At 40.3% G+C, this 12,035-nt stretch overlaps 1 protein-coding gene across 1 annotated transcript in view; it reads right to left on the reverse strand.

The window, feature by feature from the left end:
• Positions 1 to 12,035, reverse strand: part of adamts3 (ADAM metallopeptidase with thrombospondin type 1 motif, 3) — a 447,166-nt gene that overhangs the window by 77,622 nt on the left and 357,509 nt on the right. The window contains exon 12 of the mRNA XM_061981142.1: positions 11,688 to 11,831. Coding sequence (XP_061837126.1) covers positions 11,688 to 11,831 — 144 coding nt within the window. The remainder of the gene's footprint in view (positions 1 to 11,687; positions 11,832 to 12,035) is intronic.

Genomic DNA, 12,035 nt, shown 5'->3' on the forward strand with positions numbered 1-12,035 from the left:
AGCGTTCACTTGTGACTCTGCGTCTTCCAGCCGAGTGCACCAGGACGCTGCTGAGCGCAGTCCATACTTCACGCGCCGCTGAAGCCAGTTGATTATTTTACAGATGAATGGAGACCTCAATGCAGCGAGCACCGCAGGCACGCACGGGAAAATTACCCCCGATCACGACATGCATTATTATCACTGGTTGAAGGCTTCTTTTTTCTTCATAGCATTATTCAAGACGCACGCATGCACACACACACACACACACACACACACACACACACACACACACACACACACACACACACACACACACACACTAGAATATTTAAGTTGCAAGGCGTCTTTGGAGAAATCAGTAACACAAGAGTAAAAAGTTGCTGCATGCTTTTGAGAGTGAGTAGTCCAAATGGAAATCTCAACAAAAAGGTAATGCAATAATTTATGTTTTAATTAATATCGCTTTGGAAATAAAAAAAATTAAAAAACAAAGTTTTTCAATGTGACATTGATGTTTAGGAGGAGCAATGTCACTTTATATATATATATATATATATATATATATATCCATCCATCCATTTTCTACCGCTTATTCCCTTTTGGGGTCGCGGGGGGCGCTGGAGCCTATCTCAGCTACAATCGGGCGGAAGGCGGGGTACACCCTGGACAAGTCGCCACCTCATCGCAGGGCCAACACAGATAGACAGACAACTTTCACACTCACATTCACACACTAGGGCCAATTTAGTGTTGCCAATCAACTTATCCCCAGGTGCATGTCTTTGGAGGTGGGAGGAAGCCGGAGTACCCGGAGGGAACCCACGCAGTCACGGGGAGAACATGCAAACTCCACACAGAAAGATCCCGAGCCCGGGATTGAACCATATATATATATATATATATATATATATATATATATATATATATATATATATATATATATATATATATATATATATATATATATACATATATATACATATATATGTATGTGTGGGAAAAAAAATCAAAAGACTACTTCATCTCTACAGGCCTGTTTCATGAGGGGGTTCCCTCAATCATCAGGAGATTTTAATGGGAGCATTCACATACCATGGTTTATATAGGGCACAGAGTGGGTGGGTACAGGCTGGCGTAGGGGCGTGGTGATTGGCTCATGTGTTACCTAGGAGGTGTTTCCGTCTGTGGCGGCATGCTGTTACAATTTCGCTGCGCTTGTTGAGGGATGACAGGTCTGGACGGTAAATAATAAACAGTTTCTCTTTCAAGCATAGGTTGCATCTTTTATTACCACTATTGTAAGGTGTGCTGGATGCAAGAATTTGCCATGTTATTGAATATTCAACATTATTGTCTTTGAGGTCCCAAATGTGTTTGCTGAGTTCTGTGGTATTCCGCAGGTTTTGGTTCCTGAAAGAAGCCTTGTGATTGTTCCATCTGGTTTTAAACTCTCCCTCGGTTAATCCTACATATGTGTCGGATGTGTTAATGTCCTTGCGTGTTACCTTAGATTGGTAGACAACTGATGTTTGTAAGCACCCCCCGTTGAGAGGGCAATCAGGTTTCTTTTGGCAGTTGCAGCCTTTGTTGGTTTTGGAGTCGCTCTGTCCGGGGGCCGACGGCTCATTTGCAATTGTTTTGTTGTGGTTTGAGATAATTTGTCGTATATTGTTCATACAGCTGTAGCTCAATTTAATGTTGTTCTTGTTGAATACTTTTCTTAGGGTGTTGTCTTTGGGAAAGTGTTTGTCAATCAGAGTGAGGAATTTGTGTCCAATGTTAGTTGAGACGTTTTTGCTGTATGGGGGGTTGTACCAGATGATGTCGTTTCGTTTTCTGTTCTTTTTTGGTTGGTTTCCTGGCGTGGGTTCATAGGTGAGGGTGAAATTGTATCCGCTTTCATCAAGGGCTTTTTGGTACGGGGGGGTTGCTTGGTCAAATTCAGCTTTGCTGGATGACAGCATCGATAGCCTTTTATTAATTCCGGTGGGTATTCTTTTCGTGGTGGTGGGTGGGTGGTTGCTGTCATGGTGCACGTATTGGAGTGTTGTGTTGGGTTTCGTGAATGGTTGGTAGCTGTTATTTCTCAGGTTGAAAGTGACGTCGAGGAAGTTGACGGTTTGCTTGTTGGCTTCAATCGTGATCTGTAGGCCGTTCTCTTTGAAAATCTGGCATATGCGCTACTTGGTATTCTCGCTGCTCCTTGGCGAGGCGCGACACACTGCCAGTCCGTCATCACGGTAAATACCAAGGTTCAGGTTGAGGCTAGCGAGCTGGGAGAGGAGGAAACTCCCAACGAGTTCACACGTTTCTGCTCCGTCAAAACTTCCCATAGTGACGTCAAATGTTGCATTGTTCTTTTTTTGCCATGGTGTACTGTTGTGGATGAGAATGGAGTTTTTTGCGTGGATGATGATGTTTCTTTCGTTGCCTGTGATTGAGTCGTAGTCTGAGGCGAAGTCTAGTGCTTGAGTCAGTAGGTCTTGCGTGATGGAAGGGTAAAATTATTCGATATCAAAGGAGATAAAGTTGTGCTGTTGTTTGTCTTGGATGTTGTTGAACCATTTGATTACTGCTGCTGTATTTCTCCATTGGTTGAGTGGTGTTTTGTCCTTGATTTTTGTGTTGACTCTGTCCAGGATTATTTTGCTGATTTTTCCTATTTCAGATTTAGTTGGGTTTATTAGTCGGCATGTTGGGTTATTTGCAAAGTTGGGTTTGTGATCCTTCAATGTGATGAAGGCTTCCTTGTTGGCTGTGGCGTCCACCCTGTCCTCAATGTCCAGTTCAGCCGCGATCCTTTTATTTTCCAGGTGGATGTTCTGTAAGGTGTTGGGTTGTGCTTTTTTGTATGATTTGGTGATGCTTCTGTCCAGTAAGGTGTGGTGTTCTGGTATGTCCATTCTGTAGAAGTTTGTGGTTTTATCGGCAGCTATGATGAGGTTGTTTACTTTCTTGATGCGCTCCTTGTCATTTTTCAGCTTGGTGAGGAGTGGGTTGCGGACTGGCTTGAATTTGACTGATTGTATCATTTTGAGCATGTCGTTCTCAAAATCCTTTAGTTCCTCAACTGTGGGTGGGTTCTTGGTAGATTTGAATCCGTAAGTTTTCTTTTGCGTTCCTTTTGTTTCAGGGTGGAGGAAAAAAATGTGCTTTCCACCGCATCCTTCTTAGGAAGTGTTCCGTCTTTTCTATGAACCTTAGCCTGTAGTCATTCTGCGCGGGTATGGGAATGTTCTTCGTGGAGTAGTCGATGTTGAATTTTTCCATTTCTGATCGTCGTACAGTGCTCAACAAATGTCAATTTGGAGCGGAGTATATGTCTTAATAAGGTTATCCAAAAAATAGTGCTCGATACCGTAGTAGAGCGCAATATATGTATGTGTGGGGAAAAAAAAATCACAAGACTACTTCATCTCTACAGGCCTGTTTCATGAGGGGGTTCCCTCAATCATCAGGAGATTTTAATGGGAGCATTCACATACCATGGTTTATATAGGGCACAGAGTGGGTGGGTACAGGCTGGCGTAGGGGCGTGGTGATTGGCTCATGTGTTACCTAGGAGGTGTTTCCGTCTGTGGCGGCATGCTGTTACAATTTCGCTGCGCTTGTTGAGGGATGACAGGTCTGGACGGTAAATAATAAACAGTTTCTCTTTCAAGCATAGGTTGCATCTTTTATTACCACTATTGTAAGGTGTGCTGGATGCAAGAATTTGCCATGTTATTGAATATTCAACATTATTGTCTTTGAGATCCCAAATGTGTTTGCTGAGTTCTGTGGTATTCCGCAGGTTTTGGTTCCTGAAAGAAGCCTTGTGATTGTTCCATCTGGTTTTAAACTCTCCCTCGGTTAATCCTACATATGTGTCGGATGTGTTAATGTCCTTGCATGATTGACAAACACTCTGATTGACAAACACTTTCCCAAAGACAACACCCTAAGAAAAGTATTCAACAAGAACAACATTAAATTGAGCTACAGCTGTATGAACAATATACGACAAATTATCTCAAACCACAACAAAACAATTGCAAATGAGCCGTCGGCCCCCGGACAGAGCGACTCCAAAACCAACAAAGGCTGCAACTGCCGAAAGAAACCTGATTGCCCTCTCAACAGGGGGTGCTTACAAACATCAGTTGTCTACCAATCTAAGGTAACACGCAAGGACATTAACACATCCGACACATATGTAGGATTAACCGAGGGAGAGTTTAAAACCAGATGGAACAATCACAAGGCTTCTTTCAGGAACCAAAACCTGCGGAATACCACAGAACTCAGCAAACACATTTGGGACCTCAAAGACAATAATGTTGAATATTCAATAACATGGCAAATTCTTGCATCCAGCACACCTTACAATAGTGGTAATAAAAGATGCAACCTATGCTTGAAAGAGAAACTGTTTATTATTTACCGTCCAGACCTGTCATCCCTCAACAAGCGCAGCGAAATTGTAACAGCATGCCGCCACAGACGGAAACACCTCCTAGGTAACACATGAGCCAATCACCACGCCCCTACGCCAGCCTGTACCCACCCACTCTGTGCCCTATACAAACCATGGTATGTGAATGCTCCCATTAAAATCTCCTGATGATTGAGGGAACCCCCTCATGAAACAGGCCTGTAGAGATGAAGTAGTCTTGTGATTTTTTTTTTCCCACACATACATATATTGCGCTCTACTACGGTATCGAGCACTATTTTTTGGATAACCTTATTAAGACATATACTCCGCTCCAAATTGACATTTGTTGAGCACTGTACGACGATCAGAAATGGAAAAATTCAACATCGACTACTCCACGAAGAACATTCCCATACCCGCGCAGAATGACTACAGGCTAAGGCTCATAGAAAAGACGGAACACTTCCTAAGAAGGATGCGGTGGAAAGCACATTTTTTTCCTCCACCCTGAAACAAAAGGAACGCAAAAGAAAACTTACGGATTCAAATCTACCAAGAACCCACCCACAGTTGAGGAACTAAAGGATTTTGAGAACGACATGCTCAAAATGATACAATCAGTCAAATTCAAGCCAATCCGCAACCCACTCCTCACCAAGCTGAAAAATGACAAGGAGCGCATCAAGAAAGTAAACAACCTGATCATAGCTGCCGATAAAACCACAAACTTCTACAGAATGGACATACCAGAACATCACACCTTACTGGACAGAAGCATCACCAAATCATACAAAAAAGCACAACCCAACACCTTACAGAACATCCACCTGGAAAATAAAAGGATCGCGGCTGAACTGGACATTGAGGACAGGGTGGACGCCACAGCCAACAAGGAAGCCTTCATCACATTGAAGGACCACAAACCCAACTTCGCAAATAACCCAACATGCCGACTAATAAACCCAACTAAATCTGAAATAGGAAAAATCAGCAAAATAATCCTGGACAGAGTCAACACAAAAATCAAGGACAAAACACCACTCAACCAATGGAGAAATACAGCAGCAGTAATCAAATGGTTCAACAACATCCAAGACAAACAACAGCACAACTTTATCTCCTTTGATATCGAATAATTTTACCCTTCCATCACGCAAGACCTACTGACTCAAGCACTAGACTTCGCCTCAGACTACGACTCAATCACAGGCAACGAAAGAAACATCATCATCCACGCAAAAAACTCCATTCTCATCCACAACAGTACACCATGGCAAAAAAAGAACAATGCAACATTTGACGTCACTATGGGAAGTTTTGACGGAGCAGAAACGTGTGAACTCGTTGGGAGTTTCCTCCTCTCCCAGCTCGCTAGCCTCAACCTGAACCTTGGTATTTACCGTGATGACGGACTGGCAGTGTGTCGCGCCTCGCCAAGGAGCAGCGAGAATACCAAGAAGCGCATATGCCAGATTTTCAAAGAGAACGGCCTACGGATCACGATTGAAGCCAACAAGCAAACCATCAACTTCCTCGACGTCACTTTCAACCTGAGAAATAACAGCTACCAACCATTCACGAAACCCAAAAACAACACTCCAATACGTGCACCATGACAGCAACCACCCACCCACCACCAGGAAAAGAATATCTACCGGAATTAATAAAAGGCTATCGATGCTGTCATCTAGCAAAGCTGAATTTGACCAAGCAACCCCCCCGTACCAAAAAGCCCTTGATGAAAGCGGATACAATTTCACCCTCACCTATGAACCCACGCCAGGAAACCAACCAAAAAAGAACAGAAAACGAAACGACATCATCTGGTACAACCCCCCATACAGCAAAAACGTCTCAACTAACATTGGACACAAATTCCTCACTCTGATTGACAAACACTTTCCCAAAGACAACACCCTAAGAAAAGTATTCAACAAGAACAACATTAAATTGAGCTACAGCTGTATGAACAATATACGACAAATTATCTCAAACCACAACAAAACAATTGCAAATGAGCCGTCGGCCCCCGGACAGAGCGACTCCAAAACCAACAAAGGCTGCAACTGCCGAAAGAAACCTGATTGCCCTCTCAACGGGGGGTGCTTATAAACATCAGTTGTCTACCAATCTAAGGTAACACGCAAGGACATTAACACATCCGACACATATGTAGGATTAACCGAGGGAGAGTTTAAAACCAGATGGAACAATCTCAAGGCTTCTTTCAGGAACCAAAACCTGCGGAATACCACAGAACTCAGCAAACACATTTGGGACCTCAAAGACAATAATGTTGAATATTCAATAACATGGCAAATTCTTGCATCCAGCACACCTTACAATAGTGGTAATAAAAGATGCAACCTATGCTTGAAAGAGAAACTGTTTATTATTTACCGTCCAGACCTGTCAACCCTCAACAAGCGCAGCGAAATTGTAACAGCATGCTGCCACAGACGGAAACACCTCCTAGGTAACACATGAGCCAATCACCACGCCCCTACGCCAGCCTGTACCCACCCACTCTGTGCCCTATATAAACCATGGTATGTGAATGCTCCCATTAAAATCTCCTGATGATTGAGGGAACCCCCTCATGAAACAGGCCTGTAGAGATGAAGTAGTCTTGTGATTTTTTTTTTCCCACACATACATATATTGTGCTCTACTACGGTATCGAGCACTATTTTTTGGATAACCTTATTAAGACATATATATATATATATATATATATATATATATATATATATATATATATATATATATATATATATATATATATATATGCAGCCCGGCCCCCGGCCAAATTTTCTTAACCCAATGCGGCCCCCAAGTCAAAAAGTTTGGGGACCCCTGATTTAGAATGTTCATTTTCCTCAACTAGAAACCTTACAATTGAAATCAAACACCTCCGGTGTGAGTCAACAAGTTTTCGTTTTGCTGAAAGCGACACGCCGTCACGGCCGCCGCATTGTTTGAAGCGACGGTGACGCCTTAAAAACCATCTTTATTGGCCGCGAGCGACGGCAGCTGCAGACAGGCTGATTTCACTCTGATTGATTGCAGGGACAACAACATCGTCTTGCAGGTACGCACCGTTAAGCACATCCGTTAAGGACAACAGGTGGTTATTGCATGCTGAGTAAACAATGGACACTGACTCATTGACGCTACCTTAACTGTGTGTGTGTGTGTGTGTGTGTGTGTGTGTGTGTGTGTGTGTGTGTGTGTGTGTGTGTGTGTGTGTGTGTGTGTGTGTGTGTGTGTGTGTGTGTGTGCTCTTGTATTTCTCCCCTTCTTGAGACATCAACAAGGAAAAGTACTTTTCATATGAGGAGGTGTGAACAAGTGATGACATAAATCATGGTCCCAATACAGAAAACCATTGCATCTAATAGAGAATGTCTCACTTGCACCCCTGGTGGTGAAATCTATCAAAATGAGGGTGGTCCCAAAAAGTAGGGATTTTTTGAATTGTGTCATGTCTGTGTAATCATGTTTTGTTTTAGTCATATTTTGTTTAGTTATTGGACTCTTTAGTTTCTGGCGTTTCACTCCCTTGTCTTGTTTCCATGATTACCCATTAGTTTCACCTGTTCCACGTTTGGACTCATTGTGCACTCTTGTTTGTCACCATAGCAACCCATTAGTTTTCACCTGTCACGTCACGCACCTGTTTCACGTTTTGAGTCACGCACCTGTTTTCGTTAATCATGTCTGTAGTATTTAAGTTCATTGTTTTCAGTTTGTCTGTCTGGTGACATCCCACAATTATGCTCGGCACATTTCTGACACTTGATTTCATGTCCATCGTTCATGCTGCTCCTTTTAGTCCATGCCAAGTAAGTTTTGTTTATTAATGCTATAGTCTTTTGGTTTCATAGTTTGTTCTCCGCCACTGTGCGCGCTTTTCGTTTGTACTTTATTTTGATATATTAAATAAATCATGTATTCACATTTCCGTCTCGCCCGAGCCAACTTTCCGTTGCATTCCGGAAAAGCAAACACCCAGGACCAAGTCATGACAAATTGACTGTGTGTCGGTTTTAAAAGTCCACCCCCGTTGGTCAACATATGAAATAACAAGTGTGTGTAAGAAATTGAAATGCGCCCTCTTTGGCCAAAATTAATTAAAAAAATAAAAATAAATACATATATATAGAGACATACTGTAATAACTTCAAGTAAATAATGAAGATTAAAAACCAATAACAAGCAAAAAAAATTACAAAAATTAGAAATTTACTAAAAGCAGTCTTTTTCTAACAATGTTTCGACTTCTTTCTTATAAAATTGGGAACAATTTCTCATATTCTTTCTGTTCCTGTAATATTGCAATATTTTTTATGTAAAATTATTACTTTTTTTTTATGCAAAATGGTGACAATTGTCATATACAATTCTGACTTTCATCACAATTTTGCCAATTTTTTTGGTTGTTCTTGTAAAATAGTGACATTTTTTTGAGTAAAATTATGACTTTTGTCATAATTTGGCCAAGTCAAATTCCAATTATTATTATTATATTGCCAACATTTTAAAGTTCTCTTATAAAATTGTGACCTTTGTCCGGTAAAATGACGACTCTTTCCATAAAATTGCCAAAATTTCAAGCTTTTCTTGTAAAATTGCGACTGTATTGAGTAAAATTCTTACTTTTATCATAACATTGCACACATGTTCAGTTTTTCTTGTAAAATGTTGACTTGCGTTGAGTAAAAATGCGACTTTTGTTATAATACTGCCAAAATTCTAAGTTTTTCTTGTGAAATTCAAACTCATTTTTCACAACAAGGGTTTTTATATTTGCATAGTATGTATATATTATTATCGTTGTAAATACAAATCTTTATATGTCTAGAAAGGGTGGTCCTAAAGAGGTAGGCATTTTTCGGAAGTCTCAAGAAGGGAACAAATACAAGAACGTGTGCGTGTGTGTGTGTGCGTGTGTGTGTGTGTGTGTGTATTCTTGTATTTCCACCCTTCTTGAGACATCAACAAGGAAAAGTACCTTCCATATGAGGACTGGTGAACAAGTTAGGACCGAAATCATGGTCCCAATACGGAAAACCATTGCATCTAATAGAGAATGTCTCACTTGCACCCCTGGTGGTGAAATATATTAAAATGAGGGTGGTTCCAAAAAGGAGGGATTTTTCGAATTGACTGTGTGTCGGTTTTAAAAGTCCTCCCCCCTCTGGTCAACATATGAAATAACAAGTGTTTGTAAAAAATTTAAATGCGCCCCTTTTGGCCAAAATTAATTAAAAAAATAAAAATAAATACATATATATAGAGACATATTGTAATAACTTCAAGTAAATAATGAAGATTAAAAACCAATAACAAGCAAAAAATTAAAAATCAACTAAAAGCAGTCTTTTTGTAACAATGTGTCGACTCCTTTCTTATAAAATTGGGAACAATTTCTCATATTCTTTCTGTTCCTGTAATATTGCAATATTTTTTATGTAAAATTATTCCTTTTTTTAATGCAAAATGGTGACATTTGTCATATACAATTCTGACTTTCATCACAATATTGCCAATTTTTTTTGTTGTTCTTGTAAAATAGTGACATTTTTTTTGAGTAAAATTATGACTTTTGTCATAATTTGGCCAAGTAAAATTCCAATTATTGTTATTATATTGCCAACATTTTAAAGTTCTCTTATAAAATTGTGCCTTTTGTCCGGTAAAATGACGACTCTTTTCCTAAAATTGCCAAAATTTCAAGCTTTTCTTCTAAAATTGCGACTGTATTGAGTAAAATTCCTACTTTTATCATAACATTGCACACATGTTCAGTTTTTCTTGTAAAATGTTGACTTGCGTTGAGTAAAAATGCGACTTTTGTTATAATACTGCCAAAATTCTAAGTTTTTCTTGTGAAATTCCAACTCATTTTTCGCAACAAGCGTTTTTATATTTGCATAGTATGTATATATTATTAATGTTGTAAATACAAATCTTTATATATCTAGAAAAGGTGGTCCTAAAGAGGTAGGCATTTTTGGGAAGTCTCAAGAAGGGAACAAATACAAGAATGTGTGTGTGTGTGTGTGTGTGTGTGTGTGTGTGTGTGTGTGTGTGTGTGTGTGTGTGTGTGTGTGTGTGTGTGTGTGTATTCTTGTATTTTCATCCTTCTTGAGACATCAACAAGGAAAAGTACCTTCCATATGAGGACTGGTGAACAAGTTAGGACCGAAATCATGGTCCCAATACGGAAAACCATTGCATCTAATAGAGAGCCAAATACTAGAGTCTGTGAACATTGCACCAAAGTCAGGATTTTTTGTTGATTTAATATGTATATAAGGGTAAACATTGACAGGTGCAAAGGCAGCAATATATGATAAAACAAGACAGCAGTTAAAGAACGTCTTCCCTATTCATCCCCGAAAAACCCGCCAGGTGAACAGCTGATTTTACAACGTCCGATGCTGACGTAAGATAACCCTCGTCCCATATGTGACCATAGGATGAACAAATACACTACGGTACTAAGACTATAGTGGCCATTAACAGTTAGCTTCTACAGCTGGGTTGCCCAAAGTGTGGCACAGGGGCCTTAAGCACATGACAAAAAACAAATAATAGAGATCTCAATTGCACCCCTGGTGGTGAAATCTATCAAAATTAGGGTGGTCCCCAAAAGGAGGGATTTTTCAATTTGACTGTGTGTCGGGCGAGAGATTTAAAAGTGCTCCCCCGCTGGTCAACATATGAAATAACAAGTGTGTGTAAAAATTTGAAGTGCTCCCCCTCTGGCCAACATATGTAATAACAAGTGTGTGTAAGAAATTGAAATGCGCCCCCTTTGGCCAAATTAATTACAAAAAATAAAATAAATATGTATATAGAGACATACTATAATAACTTGAAGTAAATAATGAAAATTAAAAATCAATTACAAACAAAAAATTCAAAAAAATAAAAATAACTAAAAGCTTACTTTTTTTTATATTTGCATAGTATGTACATATTATTAATGTTGTAAATATAAATATTTATATATTTAGAAAGGGTGGTCCTAAAGAGGTAGGCATTTTTCGGAAGTCTCAAGAAGGTAACAAATACAAGAATGTGTGTGTGTGTGTGTGTGTGTGTGTGTGTGTGTGTGTGTGTGTGTGTGTGTGTGTGTGTGTGTGTGTGTGTGTGTGTGTGTGTGTGTGAGAGTGTGTGTGTGTGTGTGTGTGTGTGTGTGTGTGTGTGTGTGTGTGTGTGTGTGTGTGTGTGTGTGTGTGTGTGTGTGTGTGTGTGTGTGTGTGTGTTAACTCACTGGATGTATCTCTTGAGCTCCTGGCCGCTGCACATGGACCAGTGGTAGCGGTGGAAGGCGGCCTGCACCAGAGGAGCCATCACACTTCCCATTGCCGTCTCGTCCCCGCAACGATTACCTTGGCCGTCATGCTCCATGCCCAGCCTGCGTCAACACACACACACACACACACACACACACGCATTTAAGCGCACATAAGCTACTTATTTCCTGTCTCACCAATACTGGTTGTAGCCCTTCCAAGTCACACTTTCTACTTTAGTCATTCCAACGATGGCACAGAGTCAACATGTGTGTCCTCAAACGAAACTAAAACTAAACTTAAAAAAAAACACAACGGCACAAATT

This window comes from Nerophis lumbriciformis, linkage group LG20 (genome assembly GCF_033978685.3).
Source record: "Nerophis lumbriciformis linkage group LG20, RoL_Nlum_v2.1, whole genome shotgun sequence".
Classification (NCBI taxonomy): domain Eukaryota; kingdom Metazoa; phylum Chordata; class Actinopteri; order Syngnathiformes; family Syngnathidae; genus Nerophis; species Nerophis lumbriciformis.